This window comes from Natrix helvetica, assembly GCF_964273705.1.
Source record: "Natrix helvetica genome assembly, chromosome: 3".
In the NCBI taxonomy this organism is placed as follows: domain Eukaryota; kingdom Metazoa; phylum Chordata; class Lepidosauria; order Squamata; family Natricidae; genus Natrix; species Natrix helvetica.
In genome coordinates, this window is record NC_138549.1 from 50,580,918 (window position 1) to 50,600,443 (window position 19,526).

Below are 19,526 nucleotides of genomic sequence, written 5' to 3' on the forward strand. Positions count from 1 at the left end.
ACTGGTTTCATCTGCAGTCTTTTGGGGGAAAATTGTTATTTTTTGGTGTTTTCCTGGCACTGTCGTAGTTTGTGTGTGTGGGTGTGTAATGTCCCACAGTTATCTACACATTAATAATGATCAAGTACTTATAATATTTCCTTATACATTTTAGTGACCTTTCCTTTCATAATTGGTGTTTTCTTTCATACTTTTAGATTTCTAATTGCTGTTTCTGTTAGTTAGCAATTGATAAAACAAATTCCACGTGAAAAAGTATTCGAAGCCTTCTTGATTTTAATTGTCAATTTATTCATTCTTGCACATTCTAATATTTATTCATTTTCATCTTTGTTTTTTCCACTGTTGTGCAAACACAATTCCAACAGCTGTTAACATGTGTAAAATTAAATATGTATTTATCCCTTTTGAAATTCAAGTAGTAAGTAGTAAGCTACTTACCTTCTGTAAGTAGCTCTTTTATTGTTTTGTGTACTTATTTTAATCTTATTTAAGTAGTAAGTGCACAAAATAATAAATCTCCTTTTTTATATCTTCTTTTTGTAGATCATCCATTGGGGCAAAAAATTCAGTGACATCGTCTTGGCCACTCCCATCCGGTCACATGACTGCCAAGCCACTCCCACCCGGTCACATGGCTGGCAAGCCACTCCCACCCAGTCACATGGCCAGAAAGCCACTCCCACAAAGGAGGCCACACCCACAGAGTAGGTTCCAAAATTTTTTGAAACCCACCACTGCAACAAACCAACAAAAACCGACAACTGAATTTACTTGAAAGATATCTCTTTAGGATTTAATTGAGTCACAAAGACTCCTGTGGACTGAAGTTTATATGAATGGATAATGAAAAATCTTGGAATAAGTAGATAAAACAAGCCAATTTTACCTTCCAATCATGAAATATTATTCTCCTTTGGGAAAAAAGATAAATAAATGTGCAAACCTTTTGAAAAAATTGTTTTGCAGTTCATGGGAATACTGAAGCTTCTCTTTTCAGGTCATAAAAATAGACATGATTTTTTTTGAGGCACCTGTGGCTGTTTCATAACTTTCTGCTGCTGGATGGATGAGGAGAAAGCCAAATGAAGTGGCTATGCATTCCTGTGCCTACAGAAATAATTTGAAGCTGTTTTGTAAACCTTGCCAAGTATTTGTCTGCTTTAATGATTTTTTTTAAAGGTGGTGGTGGGGAGATTGCATGTGCTTTTTCAATTTCAAATTACTTCTTTAAAACACTTCAACATTTTTCCCTGTCAAAGTAAATTATCAAAATTGTTCTGAATAAATTTTTATCATAATATTTTTTATTATGACATAACATTGCTAGGTATTAAGTGAAATTATAAGAAAGTAGCAGTTGTTAGAACAGCCATGGTGGTGCAGTAATTCAAATGCAGTATTGCAGACATTATAAACTACCCAGAGAGTGCTATAAAGCACTATGGCGTGGTATATAAGTGCTATTGCTATTAGAAAATGGTAAAAAAATGTTTTATTTTTCTCTTTCAAGGATGACTTTACATAATCTGTGATAAAAGATATGCATTTTTATTCCAGAAATGAATGTCATTGAAGGAACTAGTTAAAAAAATTATGCTAGTTACATCATTACTTAGTGTTTGACTATTTTAAATGGACACTTTTCCTGTGCAACCTGATGGATTTTTCTTAGAGGACCTGCACCTCTTAAGCCATGTATCTGCCAATGTTCTGTTTCACTATTGTTAAGTGAAGTAATATTTGCTTTTTAAATAAAAATAGGACTACAGCCTTAAGCACATTGATATGGGAATATGTTCAATGAATTCTACAATTCTAAATACAGTAAATGATAGGGCAGCTGGTTCCTATCATCTAGAAAGAAATGAGGGGTTTGGCTGAAATTTAGTGAACACAATACATTTGATGCATAAGACGCACCCAAATTTTCACCCTCTTTTAGGGGGGAAAAGTGCATCTTTTACTCCGAAAAATATGGTACTTTAGCTCACAATAATAAAAATAGTATTTTTAAAATTTTTGCCAGGTATACCTCATTTCATAAGGCAATTTCCTGCTGAGGAATTAAATTAAACCACTGACATAATTTGTAGAAATAGGAGGATGCGGACATATACATTAAGAAATTACAACTGGTTGCAATGACATTCAAGGATGGACATTTCATACACATAATATATCTAGCTTTTATGAACACTTTAAAAAAATATGAGCTGCAAGATTTGTAGACACCACTTGGAAACAAAACAGCTACCACAGAAGAATAAGGAAGTACAGTTGCCTGTTCAGATTCAAAGAATCAAGTGCTAACTGGCCACATTGGGCTCTGATAGTAAATTGGGCTTTCTTTTACTTTACCAGATATTTTCAGCCGATATTTCAAATAAAAAAAATGAGGCACAGTGATTGAGCAAAAAGACAACCATAGTGTCCTCCTAATAAGAATTATACGCCACCAGGTTAGGATCAGAAATATTATAAGACAAAATGCAGTGTTAGCAGTTTACTTATTTTAAAAAAACAGAGATCTTATACGGTTTGACTTATAGATATCAAACTAGTCCTTTAAGAAGTTCCTTAAAATATAGTTACTATCCCAAGTTCACTCAGTAAGGTTTGTGGATTTAAGTTTGCATCACTTAACCCTAGAAAATCACAAAAACACACTATTCTTGTTTTTAAAGTATGATCATATTATTGTTATCATTACTTGACTAAACAAATACCTAACTGGAAGTGGGAGGAAGAGAACAAGCTATTTTACTTTGAAAAGTTACAAGCAGGATCATATTGGCAAATACACCACATTCACATTGTCAGGTACTGAACCTAGAAAAAAGACTCACTTCACATACCATTTCTTTGCAACTCATACTGCTTATGCCAAAGTTTATTTTGAAAATGAAAATATTGATTTTAATGAAGTATATAACTTCCTGAGGCAGCTTTAGGTAATCCACACAGACATATTAGTTATATTGTACAGGAATAAACCATTTCTAATGTGGGGTTTCGGTTTCTCATTCATCTTCAGAAGCAATCCTATGCATGTAAGTAATTTTCCTTTGATTCAGCACACAGATAGTGGTATGAATCATATCTTCTACATACAATTTCATTTCTTTTATTATTCAAATCTTGGAACAAATTTCAGTTCACTCTTTACATTCTGGATTTCTGAGAGATTAACTGCTGGGCCTGGTAGCTTCTTGGCTCCCGGGAGAGTCTTTTTCTTTTCTTCTTCAGGTGGAGTTGGAAGACTCTATATAAAAAAATAAACTTTATTCTTCAATTGATTGTAACAAGGAATCAGGAAATAGAGAACATTACATAGCTAAGGTTAGAATATAAGAATATATTTAACAACACTAAGGCAATACATAAAGCGAGATTTGGACATAACATGAAACCGGGTCAGATTATAAGACCTCCTGGGGACCCCATCTATCCCTTCTATTTTGTTATACATTCACTGAGTCTTGAACCGGAAACTTGAATTCTGGAAATACAAATGTCAGACCACAACATCTATTCTAAGGAGGGCAAGTCAGTTAGAGGTCTCGCCTACGAGTCAGGCATATAGCTTAACCACAAAAGCCAGCAGTGACGTGCAGTGAGGTTTATGGCTGGTGAGGCTGGTGACGTCATCATATTATCATCATGAAGGGAGGACTGTGAAACTTTGATCTTTGCAAGTGTGCAAGCAAAGTACCCCAGGATCACGGTGACGGGGACAGCAACTCCTTCTGTGCGCTGCGGAGAAGAGCCACGCTATGCTCCTCAGCGCTAGCCTCAGATCAGCGCGAGCCGCGGTCCCCTTCCTGTTGGCTCAGGAAGGAGGGGAATGGAACCACATGTGCAGGAGGCTCCTCAGCACCAGCCTCAGATCAGCGCGAGCCGCGGTCCCCTTCATGTTGGCTCAGGGAGGAGGGGAATGGGACCACATGTGCAGGAGGCTCCTCAGCGCCAGCCTCAGATCAGCGCGAGCCGTGGTCCCCTTCATGTTGGCTCAGGAAGGAGGGGAATGGGACTGCATGTGTAGGGGAAGGGGACCGTGGCTCGTGCTGATCTGAGGCTGGCGCTGAGGAGCCTCCTGCACACATGGTCCCATTCCCCTCCTTCCTGAGCCAACATGAAGGGGACCGCGGCTCACGCTGATCTGAGGCTAGCGCTGAGGAGCACAGCATGGCTCTTCTCTGCAGCGCAGCGGAAGGAGTTGCTGTCCCCGCCACCGTGATCCTGGGGTATTTTGCTTGCACGCGCAAGAAAGAGAGGAAAGAGAAAAGGGGAGAATTTATTTCTTTTTTTTCTTTTCATGATGAGAGCGGAGAGGCTCTGCCTCCCCTGCCTCCCCTGACTGCACGTCACTGAAAGCCAGTATGTATTCAGTGCTTCTTATTTGCCTACTGCAGCCTAGACATGAAAGGGAAAATACGGTAGAATTCACTTCCTTGCTTAGAATTAAGGAATTTAGCCAATAAGAATGCTTTAAAATATTTCCGTGTTTTTGATGCTTTGAATGCAATATAAAAATGTGTGTTTGGATTAGAATGCTGTTCAGATCTTAGAAAATTGTTATCTCTATCTGAACCATTTGGCCAAATAAAGCTATTTCTTGATCTCACAGTCCAAATCTCCTGGTTTTCTGCAAAATTTGTGGTGAGCCAGCACAGGAGATTGAGGAACGGTATTTCGCTGAGGATGGCATGGACCAATCAGTGCCCAATTGAGGCTGTCTAGCCATACCTTCAGGTGCCTCAGAGAGTGTTTCTCTGGAAGGAGACTCACCGCCCACACTCTGGCACTTGGTGGTCACCGATCAATCCAAGAACTACCACGAGAACAAGACAAGCTCATAAATAACGCTGGCTGAGAAAAGAAGACGCCTACAGGCAAGTATTGTGGGAATTGTAGACCCACTCGGTTGAGAGTGGAAGAGGGGGCCCGATCACACCCCTGAGCCTGGGATAGCGTCCCTTCCTAACGGAACCGACGTATCCTAATGAGGCTCTAGAATTGTGTGGGTGGTTAAGTCACCGCAGTTCCTGAAGGCGACGGTGATACTCTGGCACCCCAGATTGTTGGCAGTGTCTTAGAAATAGAACATGTGCAGTGAAGAAGCGTTTCTCGAACACCTCTTCAATGCATGTTACTCTATACATCTTGATCTTTAAAAATAGGACAGCACTTGCTGGGAGATCAAAAAAATTAGAAAAGAGAAGACACTGAGCACCCCAGAACAAAGAAGAAGAAGAAGAAGAAGAAGAAGAAGAAGAAGAAGAAGAAGAAGAAGAAGAAGAAGAAGAAGAAGAAGAAGAAGAAGAAGAAGAAGAAGAAGAAGAAGAAAGAGTTGTAAGATGTGTAGTCCTGAGTGGACAGGATACAACACTCTTAGAAAGAAAGAAAAAACCTGAGATATAGTCAGTTACCAGGATGAGTAACAAGCCTCAAGGAAGAAAGAAAAGAAAAAAGAAAAAAAGAGTTTCAATGAAACATTTAGTTCCTGTGTTGTTTTAACTTGCATGTTTGTCTTTGTTGATGTTTGTAAGTGTTTTTTTGTTTTTGTTTTTGTTTTACAAAAAAGAAAAGAGAGAGAGTATCTGACATCAGTGCACTCCACCTATGTATCTTTGATATGAAATGCTTGTCAGTGAAGAAGTAGGAGACCCAGGAAGAAAACCATAAAGGTTACCTAAGGGACAGATCAAGTGGACCACAAACCCAGTCCAAGGGAAGCAGTTGAGACAAAAACTCAAATAGCCCCTAAGGGAAAATTTTATTGCCAGGAGTTGAGGGGGAGCTACGTAAGGTGTGGATATATGCTCCATTCTCAATGGCTAATTTATATAATTGGAAAAATCAAATTCCTAATTATAGAAAAAATCCAGATGAGATGCATGTCCTTTTTGCATCCATTTTTCTGAACTCACCAGTCAACTTGAGCAGACATACTGTCAGCCTCTGCTTTGCTGCTTGCTTTCAGCTGCCATTGAAACAGGGATGGGGGGAGATAACATGGTATTTGGGAGGGGAAGCTTAAACACAGGAGTGAATGAAGAAGGGAATGATTTTCTCACCATCTACTGCACATGCCGCAGATAGTGGAATTGCCGCCAAGGCCAACCGTCCGGCATACCAACCTGATGATGGGTTTTGAAGCTGCAGCCCACATGACACCTGTGTGGTGTGCGGATTGGACTGGGGCATGGGGTTACTAGGGGGAGGGAGTTGGGTCACATATTGATATCTATGATTACGTGCGCTTTTGCCTCAGATCTTGCTTTGCTAGCTGCTATCTACTCATAACCAGTAAAAGTACTCTTAATTCTGAAAAATGGAGTTGAGTGGTTTCTTTCTTGGTTACTGATGGAGGCTGCCCTGACATTAAGCAAGATCTCAGTTTCGCATTCAACCTGGAGTTAACACCTTTTAAGGGGAGTGCAATAAAATCTCAAACTTCAAAAGAATGTCCCACCCAGGCAGCGACCAGGAGGAAGACATGGGAGCAACTGCATCCTCTTGCCCTCTGGAAATGGAGCGAATGGCTGGATTACACTTGGAAGAACAATCCATTTGCCCTAGATGGACATTGGGAGTGGGGCAGAAGTATGATCCCGAGGAAACTCCATTTGGGATCACCACAAGGAGACAGAGGCGCCCAGCCGCTGAGCGGCAGGAGGTCGAGGAGGAGAACCTTATGATGTCTCAGGCCATGAAACTCTTCGAAGAGGCTTGGGAGAGGCGACGTTTACGTGAGAGTGGTCCTGGAAGAGAAGATCTTCTCCCAGAAACAGAGGAGAGAAATGCAGAGGGTCTATTCTGCCCGAGAGAGACTGGGGGTGCGGATGGTGGTGATGATCAGGATGAACGAGCCCCAATCCCTGTAGCAGCGGCCGCCAGAGCCATCCCAAGAGGGGGAGGGGGGCCCCGCAGATGCCGGATGGCAAAAGTTCCTCCACTTGGAACGAAATTCGGTGGGGAGGCAAAAGATCTTGGATTTTTTTCTCATTCAAGTATGGAATTACATGCATCAGTTTGGCGGGGATTTACCTACAGAAGAAGTCAAGGTAAGAATTGTTACCCTGGCATTAGAAGAGAAAGCGGCTGCTTGGATGGTTGCTCTGCATAACGCTAATACCCCCATACTGAGAGATCACAATAGGTTTATGGCCACCCTGAGGAAACACTTTGATGATCCACTCACAGAGCGAAAAGCCAGAACTAAATTTAAAACCCTCACCCAGGGAAACAGGCCAGTTGCTGAATATACGCAAGAATTTCGTGAATTGTCTGTTTATATGAGGGGCTGGTCCGAACAAGCCCTATTGGATGGCTTCATGGATGGTTTAAACAAAGATATATACCAGAACTGTGTAAACAGGGGGGCTCCCCACACATTGCAGCACTGGTATGAATTGGCAGCGGATGTGGAAATTGACTTGGCCCGAGACAAGTACCGTGATGACAGTGGAAAAGAGAAGGCTACTCCCCTCCCAAGGCCCTCCAAAGAGTTCCAAAAAGAGGGAAAAGTTGGTCTACTAGCAAGCCCCGAGTCATCACCTGTTTCCGTTGTGGGAAGGAGGGGCACATCGCAGCAAACTGCCACAACCAAGATGAGACAAAAACCTACTACTGGGGGAGAGAGAAAACCAGACAAACAGCCCGGGAAAAGAAGGGAAACCGCCATGAAAGGGGTGGAGCTGACTGCGCAGTTCCATCCCACCCCAAGGGAGGAGGAACCATCCTCCTCATCGGAAGAAACTGAAACCGAATCTGACGACGAACGTCTGGTAAGTTCCCGATCAGGCCCCATGACTATCCAAGTAGAACTAAAAGTGCCCTCTACTGGAGCGCAAGAAAAATGCTGGCCGTCTTAGATTCAGGATGCACACGTTGCATCGTTAGTCTGAGATGGTGGAAAAACTGGGGCTGAAATTGAAAACTTTAAAAGTCCCCATTGCTTTTTGCCAGCTGGACAGCTCAATAGCTGGGGGGAGCCCTGCCCATTTTGTAACTGAGCCAATAGACATGTGGATGGGAACTCACTAAGAAACTATGAGTTTTATTGTCGCCCCAGGAATGGATCGGCGTCTCATACTAGGATTACCTTGGTTATGGAAGTGGAACCCACGCATCAATTGGTGGAAAGGGTGGTTGCACATCCAATCCGCAAAACCTCCTGAGGGTGAGGTGGGGCTCCAAAGCCCATTAACGCTAAACCTAACTTAGCAGCCACAGGACAAGAAAAAATTGAGGGGGAGGAGAAAATCCCAAAAGAATATTGGGACCTAAAGGATGCTTTCAGTGAGAAATCCTCTGATAAGTTACCCTCTCACCGTGCAATAGATTGCAGTATTGATATTCTCCCAGGGGGGAAACTTCCAAAACCCCAAATCTACTCAATGACCCCTCCCCTGTGAAATGGACGAATTACGGAAATTTATTGATAAAAATTTACAAAGGGGGTTTATTGAACCTGCCAGGCCCCGAGTGGCTGCTCCAGTGCTGTTTAGAGAAAAAAAAGATGGCTCTCTTCGCCTCTGTGTGAATTATAAGAACTTAAATGCTGTCTCTGTACACAATGTTTACCCCCTCCCTCTGATGAAGGACATGTTGGCCCATTTGGGTAAAGGGAGGATTTTCACAAAATTGGACTTAAGGGAGGCTTATTACAGAGTCAGGATTAAAAAGGGAGATGAATGGAAAACTGCTTTCAACTGCGCATTTGGTTGTTTTCAATTCCGAGTACTCCGTTTTGGCCTACAGGGGGCACCAGTGGTTTTCATGCAACTAATAAATGAAGTTTTGCATGACCACCTATACAAAGGCATGATAGTCTATCTCGATGACATCCTTATTTACACGGAAACACGTAAGGAACATGTGACATTGGTGCGTTCAGTTCTCAAAAAACTCTGCGCAGTGGAGCTTTATGCCAAATTGTCTAAATGTGAATTTCATCAGGAAAAAATTGACTACCTTGGTTATCACATCTCCCACAATGGCATCGAGATGGACCCAGCTAAAGTCCAAGCCATTACCAAATGGGCAACCCCCCCCCGCACCCCGCAAACAATTGGAGTTTCTTGGGATTTGCGGATTTTTATCCTCAATTTATCCCATCCTTTGCCAGCATTGTGCTACCCATTACAAATCTCCTAAAGTCAAAAGGAGAGGCCAAACCCAAACCGGGGAAGCCATTAAAATGGACTATGGAATGTCAGGCCGCATTCGAAAAACTTAAGCGACTCTTTGCAGTTGAACCCATTTTGAAACACCCGGACATGGATGCACCATTTATTGTTCAGGATGACGCTAGTGATGTGGCGGTAGGAACAGTGTTACTTCAAGCAAACACTGACGGGCACCTGCAGCCTTGCGCTTACACCTCCCGAAAACTGACAGAGACGGAGAGGCGATGGGCTATATGGGAAAAAGAAGCTTTTGCAGTCAGGTGGGCTTTGGTGACCTGGCGACATTTTCTTGAGGGAGCTAAACACCCTTTTGAGGTGTGGACTGATCACAAAAATTTGGAAGCGTTAAAGACCCCTCGAAAGCTATCTCCTAAACAAATGCGCTGAGCGCAACATTTCAACCAATTCAAATTCACCCTAAAGTACATCCCTGAAGGGAAGAACTTTATGGCGGATGCATTATCCAGAGTCCCACAATACAACAGTTCCAAGTTAAGCATGGTACTTCCAGTCATCCCAGCGAAAAGTCTTGCTGCTCCAATGGTTACCAGAAGCCAAAGCAATTCCAAGTTGGAGGTCACAAAAGACCTCATCTGCAAACTCAAGGAAAGCCTTGAATCCGACTCCTGGTTTAAGGAACATTCAAATGAATGCACCATGAAAGATGAACTGGCCTGGATAGGCGCTAAATTGTATGTTCCTGCAAGCATAATAATAAATAATAATAAAATTTTATTTGTTAGCCGCACCCTCTCGCGAAGGACTCGGGGCGGCGTACAATAAAAAACACATAAAATACATATATGGACAATACATACACAAGAATATAGACGTATACAGCACCAAACGCATGAAGTGTTTGGTGCTACAGCGAGCTCATGATTCCCGCATGGCAGGGCATTTTGGGTTTGTGAAAACTCTGTATCTCATCAAAGGACAATTTTGGTGGCCCTCTCTAAAAAAAGACATTGAATCATATGTGGCCAGTTGCCCTGTATGTGCTACTGCTAAGCGGCCACCAGGGAAGCCCCAAGGCCTGCTTCATGGTGTAACCCGTCCTGAATCTCCGTGGAAGGAAATATCAATGAATTTCATTGTCGAATTATCGGAGAGTCAGGGAAATACCGTGGTCTGGGTGGTCACGGACTTGTTCTCTAAACAGGTTCATTTTGTGCCTTGTTCCAAGATCCCTTCAGCTAAGTCTTTAGCTAAATTGTTTGTTACACATATATACCGTTTGCATGGGGTGCCGGAGCGCATAATATCAGATAGAGGGGTACAGTTCACCTCCCTCTTCTGGAAGGAGTTTTTGAAGTTGATTGGCTCCATTCAGGGATTAAGCTCCGCCCACCATCCTCAGACTAATGGAGCTTGTGAAAGGACTAACTCTGTTTTGGAGCAGTACCTCCGGTGTTTTATCAATTATCAGCAAGATAATTGGACTGAACTGTTACCACATGCTGAAGTAGCGTATAACAACTCTGTGCACAGCAGCACGGTTTCACCCCTTTTAGACTTGTCTTTGGGCAAGACTTTGTGCCAACCCCAGAATTACCCTGTGAAAAACCACAAGTCTTGTCCCTATCTGAACCATTTGGCCAAATAAAGCTATTTCTTGATCTCACAGTCCAAATCTCCTGATTTTCTGCAACAACACAATACTAGCATAAAGTAAATTGTTCATATTACCAAAATTGGAATTCTCTTCTTTACAGAACAGGTAACAATTTGATATTATCCTGATGATTTGGACTACAATTCTCATAATTGCTTTCATTGACCATGTTGCTGATGCTGGTGGGAAGGCAGGGGAGGGGGGATTATATTCAAAATACCTGTCACATGCCCTGTTCTGTTTAGGAATAACTAGGTAATTTTTGAGTGCTTCAACAAATAATTCATTATGGTATCTACCACTCACACATGGACTTCCAAGGAGAATAGCAAAGAGGTCAAATGACAATGCATTCATAATGATATAATCAGTTAAGTGCCATGACTTACATCTTACCCAAATACATCAGTGTGGCATTGATGTAATTATGTTGCATGTGTCATCATTTTGGCATTACCACAGTTCTTTGGGGCTTAACGTGTTCTGTATTCACATTTGGCTATTCAGAATTTAGGGGTACCCAATTTTTAACGTGTGCACCTAGTCATGTGCCACAGCTATACCACTGATGGGTGGAATTCATCTGAATGAGAATTATCCCTCCTTTCTACATGATGTGATATTATTGACAAGTTCAACTCTTGTTCAAGATTTTTTTTCTACAATTGTACATTTAACAAATAATTTTGGGAAAAAATCTTTAGCTCTCAAGTTAACCTCACTTCCCATCTGCTATGAACTAAAATTATCTGCCATTTTTCAGGATTACACGGGAATCTGAGAAATGTTGAAAATGCTTTTAAAAAATAAACTAGTTAAAGATAATGGGGCTATTAAAACAGAAATGTACTGTTTCAGATTTAAGTATGTAGAAGCCTGAAGAAAGTTAATCTGTTTTAATGAATAGCAGATGAATGTTGTATTATGCGAGGTCTAGGGCACTTCTGAATTATTTTCAAACTAGCTAGCCAATTCTCTTCAACTCCTGAAATAATTCCTCCACTGATTCCAATATTTCTCTATTGAGCAAGGTATTATAGGTACCCATTTTGATGTTGTATATGTTTCTCAATCCTGAATACATGTTTATTCAGCAAGTACAAAACGTATTTCAGAATTAATCTGGGATTACCATAAATGCAGTGGTGGGATTGAGCCAGTTCGCACCACTTCAGGGGAACCGGTAGCTAACTTTCTGAGCCATTTGTCAAACTGCTCATTAGGGCAGAGAACCAGTTGTTAAATTACTTGAATCCCACCACTGCATAAATGCATTGCTCAAGTTGCTTGATGACTTCATTTGTTTATGGTACACAATATATATCTTTGGTGTGCATACACATAGACATACACACGTAGACATGAGTGTGCAATAATATTTCATACGAATCCAATCCATGAGAAAAAAAATGAATAAAGGAACAGGGCCTCTCCCCTTTTTCTATTGATAAAATATATTGCATGCATTTGTCTTGTCTGATGCATTTAAAACCCTGCAGCCAGCTGTGATTGTGAAAAAATGGCATTTTGGTCTATTTCTCAATGAGGCATCTTCTTCACTTTGAGTGCAATGGCTGGTGATAAGATGAGGGAGAGATACTGTACATTGTAACAAGTATGGTTTCATGAAACTATGAGAAACAAAATATTAAAAGTCACGAGCCAATTAATCAAATTAATTGTCTCCTGTAAACTCCACTCCCCTTTTGCTCCTTTTTTATATACTCTGGGAGGGGCCATTCATCATCCACTTGTGGCCTTACTCCCAAGTCAACCCCTGTTCTTTAGCTGTTCCCTTCATCTGGCAACTCTGCACATGTGCACACTGGCAACAGGCTCCAGCTGTTCGTCTGCCACACTGATGTCTGACTCTGAAGGCATCTGATAACTGGCATATGGCTCTGGCCCCCTCTCTGTCTCTGGCACAGAGCCCTCATCAGAGCCTTCCCCAAATTCCAGGCAGTCCTCCCCAACCTCCTCACAGTCTGAATCTGCTGCCAGCTCTGCTGGCTGCTGGCAGGCCACAACAATGACAAGGATACTATCCAATAATAAAAAGAGATAATGGTGTGAAGTCACAAATCTAAAACTGATTCTCGTTTGTTCAGGGAGTCCTTAAAATTGCAAAATGCACATTATGTCAGGGCACTTAGTACATAAGGTAGATTGACTAAATAATAGCATATCTTTATTTACTGTATTTTTCGGAGTATAAGACGCACCTTTTTTCCTCAAAAAAAGAGGCTGACAATCTGGGTGCATCTTATACATTGAATACAGCATTTTTTGCTCCCCGAAGCCCCGCCCCTTCACCAAAATGGCCATGCAGAGCCTTATGGAGTCTTTCAGAGAGCTCCTGGGGGATGGGGAGGGCAGAAATGAGCAAAAAGGGGGCATGTTTTGCTCAATTTTCCCCCCAGCCCCCAGCAGCACTCTATAAGCCTCCATAAGGCTATGCATGTAAATCTTTTGACGAAAAACGGGCCGTTTTTTGCTCGTTTCCCTCCCCCACCTCCCATGGAGCACTCTGCAAGCCCCCCCAAGGCTATTCATGCTTTTAAAAAAAACAGGCCCATTTTCACAAAAAACAGGCCGTTTTTGGGAGGTTTGCAGAGTGCAAAAACTTTTTTTTCCTTTCGGAAAGCTCTTTAGTTAAAATGATTGATGAGAATTACATTGATCAAGTGCTGTGCCAGCAGAAACAAAGTCTTAGATGCTGCAGATTGTCAGCGATTTCCTTCTCCAGCACATGGATAAATACACCTGGAAACATATACCTACCTACTTACCTACACTCTCTCTCTCCCTACCTACCTACTGTATTTATCTATCTATCTATCTATCTATCTATCTATCTATCTATCTATCTATCTATCTATCTATCTATCTATCTATCATCTATCTATCTATCTACCTACCTACTGTATTTCTCTCTCCCTACCTACCTACTGTATTTCTCTCTCTCTCTCTCCCTCTACCTACCTACCTACCTACCTACCTACCTACCTACCTACCGTATTTCTCTCTACCTACCTACTGCATTTCTCTCTCCCCCCTCCTTCCCTCCCTCTCTCTCCCTCTCCTGCTCCCTCTCTCTACCTACCTACTTTTTTAAAAAAATTGCCTCCTCAAAATCTTGGTGCGTCTTATACTCTGGTGCGTCTTATACTCCGAAAAATATGGTACAAAGAAAGAAAGAAAGACCATTTCCTTATATCTATTTATATTTCAGCTAAATCATTCTCCTTTTGCAAATTAACATTGTTTTTTCCCACTGGATCAGGGAATAATGAAGGCATGGAAAATTCTATACTGAAAGTTCATTCCATTTTGAAATCATAAATAAGAAGTATGTGGGTTTTTGTGCTATTATCTAGAAAGATTTAACTCCAGAAGTTTCATTTAAAATCACAATTTTCTTTCAACGACTCATGTGTTGGAACTCCAAATCCAGGAGCACTGGTTATTTTGCACATTATGATCTGCTGGCCACAAGGGGGTAGTAGGAAGTAAATAAAAAGTTGATAATTTACTCACTATATCCCTTCTTTTGTTGCACTGCCTGTTCTTTATCTAAGGAGTTGCTAATATGAAGGCACTGTCTTTGCCTTTCACTCATCCTTGCTCACATTAGATTCCCCTTCTCAGGAATGCTGACATGCATCTGAAATTAGAATTTGGTTTGATGTGTCAAAAGTCAATTATATGTCTTTTGATAGTAAATTAGTTTATTTGACAATCTCTAACTGTACAGACTGTATTTTTATCAGAAATGTTCACACCTCCTACATTTTCTTGCTTTGTGCCCTTTCACTCAGTTTCCATCTATACCCAAAGATCCACCCCAAATTTCAGCCAACTGAAATCTTTATTGATAATCCAAGAACTTTCATTTATATACTATGTCTTGGAATTTTCACTCTAACCCTAATTCTAAAATGTAGTCCCTTCCCCAATTTTGATTCTAAAACCTCAGTGTAGATCTCCCATGGCTTTAAAATCAGCTTTGCACCAGTGCAATCCCACATCATCATCTGTTTTTATTTCTGAATCAGCCATGATACATCCAACCTTTAGTCAGTTTCTATCTGTGCCTCTCTATCTCTCTCAAAGACATAAATGTGTGCGCATGTACACACCCACACAGAAATGTTCTATTTGCAATGCCAAAGCTCTGCAGAATTTTTGGGAGGGATACTTTTTCCATCAGAAGGAATCATCTCATCCTGTTTACCAGTTTCTGGGTTTAAGCCAACCTCCCTTTCTACCACAAAAGTACATTTGCTGTACTGCCTTGGCATAAATAGCAACACTTCTTTGTTTTCAGAAATCATGAGGCAAATGACACAATGTGAAATAGAAATGTGCATGGGATACAGGGCATTAACTAAAAGCCTTTATTTGTCTTTTGGATAACTCAAAGGAAGAACTGATAAGGTTGTGCTGTTCTCAGCATTTCGAGGTCAACAGTGTTTCACTAGATGATCCTTGATTATAGTATTATAAGAAACAAATCTGTATCAACGATATCTACATTGAAGCACTATTTTAGACCTCTTTGCTAAGCCAGCAATTCTGGTGAAAATTCCAATTTTTATATACAGCTGGCATCCTGAGAATATATCAGCACAGTGCATAACCTAAAGTTTTTGGAATATAGCCAATTGTTGCTGGCTTTTGAGATAGTCTCCAGATTAGAGGTCCTCTCTGTATAAATTAGGCAAGCATGTTGAGGGAAAAAAAACTGGACGGTGGTTCTAATTGTAAACATCCTGGTCAAAATATGCCAAAAATAACTGGCAGCATCCTAACCATTATCAGCAATGGTGCATATGGCATACATATGACTAAGACTACTGTGCTTCCCCAAAAATACGACCTACCCCAAAAACAAAACCTAACCCGATTTTCACACCTAATATATGTCATAGCCCAAAAATAAGCCCTAATTAAGACCCCACCACCACCATCTGGTTGTATGAGGTGGGGCAAAGCGCAGGCATAAAATCAAGTGAGGGTGGGCCCGGGGGTGGTGGATCTGCCCCACATGTCCCACACCTGCTTACCTTAGGACCACTGCAGCCAGGCCTCCCACACCCTGACAAATGTCATGCCACTGCACGATTTCTGCAGCTGCATATGGCCACTCACAGCCAAACATCACATGGTGCATCACTTGTGGCCTGTCACCACATGGATCATTGCACTGGTGCTGCCACTCATAGCAAAACACCACAAGCCTCGTTGTGCTGGTGCTGCCGCTCACAGCAGAACACTGCCAGGCTCATCGTGCCAATGCTGCTTCTCACACATGAAATAGCACAAGAAGCCATGCAGTCTCCTGCCATGAGCAACAGCACCGCCATGATAAGCCATGCAGTGTCTGGCTGCAAGCGGCTATGAACAGCTGCATAAGAAGTCAAGTAGTGGCACAACAGGTATTGGGGCATGAGAGGCATGGATGGGGTGGTCCTGGGTAAGACGTCCCCCCAAAATAAGACCTGGTGCTTATTTTGGGGCCAAAAAGAAAATAAGACGGGGTCTTTTTTTTGAGGAAACATGGTAGTAATCTTATCTACTTTTTCTTTATGTAAATGCCTTGATTGATCACTACCAGCATAAGTAGTGAAGGTCCATCTCTCGATGACCACAATATATGGAATTACAATTTGGAATGTTTTTAAAAATATTTTTGTTGAATTATGGTTAAAAAACAGTATCAGGTAATTACATTAACATAAATCCAAGCTGCATGGGGGGAGGGGAAGATATAGAAAAAACAAAAAACAAACATCCCATTACTATTTCGTTGTATTTAAGTACAATGACTTAAGATTATACTAATAGACAGACACTATACATTTACAAATTTACCATATATGTAAATTATACCATATTATAGTGCAGGGGTCCTCAAACCTTTTAAACAGGGGGCCAATTCACAGTCCCTCAGACTGTTGGGAGGCCAGACCGGCTGTGTAGGCATGGCTAAAGTGTCATGTGACTGGGTGGGTGTGGCTAGGTCATGTGACAAGGTGGGCATGGCCAATTTAACAGTCCATTGAATAATGCACACAAATTAAACTTTGTTTGCTCCTGGGGGTGTTTTATTTGCTTCTGTTTGCATGTTGCTCTTTTGGTTGCCTTTTCTTTTTACTGGATCATTTTTTCAGTTCACTTCAGGAAACTCAGTTTTGCAGCAATTCTTCTCAGCCCAAAGGAGCTTGAGAAATCTCTCTGTCTCTCTCTCGCTCTCTCTCTCTCTTTCTTCCTTTCTCTCCCTCTATCTATCTCTCTTTCTCTGTCTCTCCCTCTGTCTCTCTCAACCTCTCTCTGTCTCTCTCTCTTTATCTACCTTGTGGAGATGAAAAACGGGCTGTTTTTGCCAGTTTTTTGGCCTCCTGGGGCATCTGTGCAGCAATTCTTCTCAGCTCCAAGGAGCTTGATATGTATGTATGTATGTATGTATGTATGTATGTATGTATGTTTGTATGTGTGTGTGTGTTTCTCTCTCTCTCTTTCATTCATTCTCTCTCTCTCTCTCCCTCTCTCCCCCCTCCCCCTTCTCTCTATCTTCTGGAGGTGAAAAACGGGCCATTTTTGTCAGTTTTTTGGCCTCCTGGGGCTTCTGTGCACTTTGGTTTTTACCAGCCCCCATCTCCAAAAGCATTATGCAGGCCAAAAATAGGAAAAAATGGCCCAGTTTTTGGCCTCCTGGGGTGTCTGTGCACCCCATTTTTAACCACCACCATCCCACCTCCAGAAGCATTCTGCAGACCAAAACCAGGCAAAAACAGCTTGGTTTTTTGGCCCAAAACTGGCTGTTTTGCCCATTTCTTGGCCTCCTGAGGTGTCTGTGCACCCTGTTTTTCACCTCTCCCACCTCCAGAACATCTCTGCAGGCCAGAATTGTTGGCCTTTCCTTTCAGTTCCAGCCCTCAGGGCTCGCAAAGGTAAGTCCTGCACTCGCCCGAAGGGAGGGTGGAACAATCTGGGCTGGGCAGCCTCATGGTCCTGTGTGGGCCGGATTAATGGCTTTGGCAGGCTGGATGTGGCCCGCAGGCCACAGTTTGAGGACCCATGTTATACTATGTCGCTTGAAGAGGCCTTGTTAATTCACATCTCAGCTATTATGTTATCTAGAGTATTCCAGTATTGGGCAATTATTATTTTGGCTACTGTATAGACAATATTGCAATTTTGACTATGAAGCATGTATTAACATGCATGCCTATGATTTTTTTTAAAGGAAAAGGATGTAATAATTTTGAATGAAAGCAACCTGATCTTATGGAATGAAATTGATAAATATATGCAGGGAAGTGAAGGTGTAGATTTTATTCATGAATAAAAGGGGCTAAAATTATGTCAGAAAATATGAAAAAAAACCTGTATTCTAAATTGTTGTGGGTGTGTATGAAAGTAGAAATACTTTACTTGAGGTAGCTGCAATTATACTATGAATGTAGGTAATGGAAGAATCAGAAGTGAGTTTTAAGAAAAATTATGTAACATAGAATTAATACTGTCCATGAACATGAAAGAATGAGTGAAAATATAAAATATGATTGGACCAATGGAGATATAAGAAAGACTAAAAATGCTGACTGTTAGCATCTGCTTAACACTAAATAAATTTCTAACATATGGTTTAAGGGTAAATGTATTCCTCTGTATACATATAACTAAGGAATAGTTAAAGAGGACAATAGTAAGTCAGAATGATATTGAAACAGAATCCGTATTATAAACTTAGTGTCTTAAAAAATGAAAAGAAAGTGTTAGATCGGGCAATGGATAGGCAGACACAGGCTAACAGTAACAACAGCTCTTTATTTAATGCAACAAGTGTGAACAATCCAGCGAAGATTGAGTCTGACAGCAGCCCTTCTATAGGGAGCTGTCAGACCCTTCAACCAATAGAATCAAACCTCTGTTCCCGCCGGAACAGAGGACCTTGGTGGAAACCATAGTTGCTATTGTAGATATCTAACACCCCTCCTCTCTTAAATGGAACAATCCTACTGGTGACGTAGTCATGCAGGTAGGCGGGCTTTTGTGTAGCTCTGCCTGACCAGTAGTTGACCAGTGTAGCTCTGCCTGACTGCGCAGTTCAGTAGGAGAGGTTTCCTTGGACAGGCTGGACGGACCTGTTTGCTCCGCAGCTCCACTTGATGGAAGCTCCTGGAACCTTCCACAGGCCACAGCTGGAGCTTCTGGAGCCGGTTCGCTCGGAATTCGCTGCGGGCCTGCAATACAACCAGGTAAGTACTCCGGTACCCTCAGGCTTAAGCTGACTGTAGGAGTAGTGAGAGTTTGCTCCTTTTGGGTAGGGCTTTGGCTAACTCATGCAGGAGTTACCTCTGGTTGTCTAAGTGTGGAGTTGGAGAGGTAGCCACAGAGTTGGTCAATGTGCCTTATCCAGTAAGAGCGAGGGCCGGTGATGCCTATCACTGTGACAGGAATCCATAGAGTTCCCCCGGCGTAGTTGTGGGCGTATACTGAATCCCCTATGCTAAAATTCCAAATTTTGCTTGTGGAGTCTGGGGGCGATGAGGCAGAATAATTAGGGTGCAGCCGGTCTAAGTGGGACCTTAGCTGGCGACCCATGAGAAACTCAGAGGGGCTTCTCCCAGTGGTGGCACTGGGTGTGATGTGTTGAATTAGGAGGTAAAGGTCAATCCGTGTTTGCCAATCTCCCGGGCCCATCCTAG

At 41.8% G+C, this 19,526-nt stretch overlaps 1 protein-coding gene across 4 annotated transcripts in view; it reads right to left on the bottom strand.

The window, feature by feature from the left end:
- Positions 1-2,860: 2,860 nt before the first annotated feature.
- SMPX (small muscle protein X-linked) overlaps positions 2,861-19,526 on the bottom strand; it is a 53,716-nt gene continuing 37,050 nt past the window's right edge. For all 4 annotated transcript variants that reach the window (XM_081948660.1, XM_081948663.1, XM_081948661.1 and 1 more), the window contains one exon: positions 2,861-3,265. In XM_081948660.1, the coding sequence (XP_081804786.1) occupies positions 3,131-3,265 (135 nt within the window). In that variant the 3' untranslated portion in view covers positions 2,861-3,130. The remainder of the gene's footprint in view (positions 3,266-19,526) is intronic.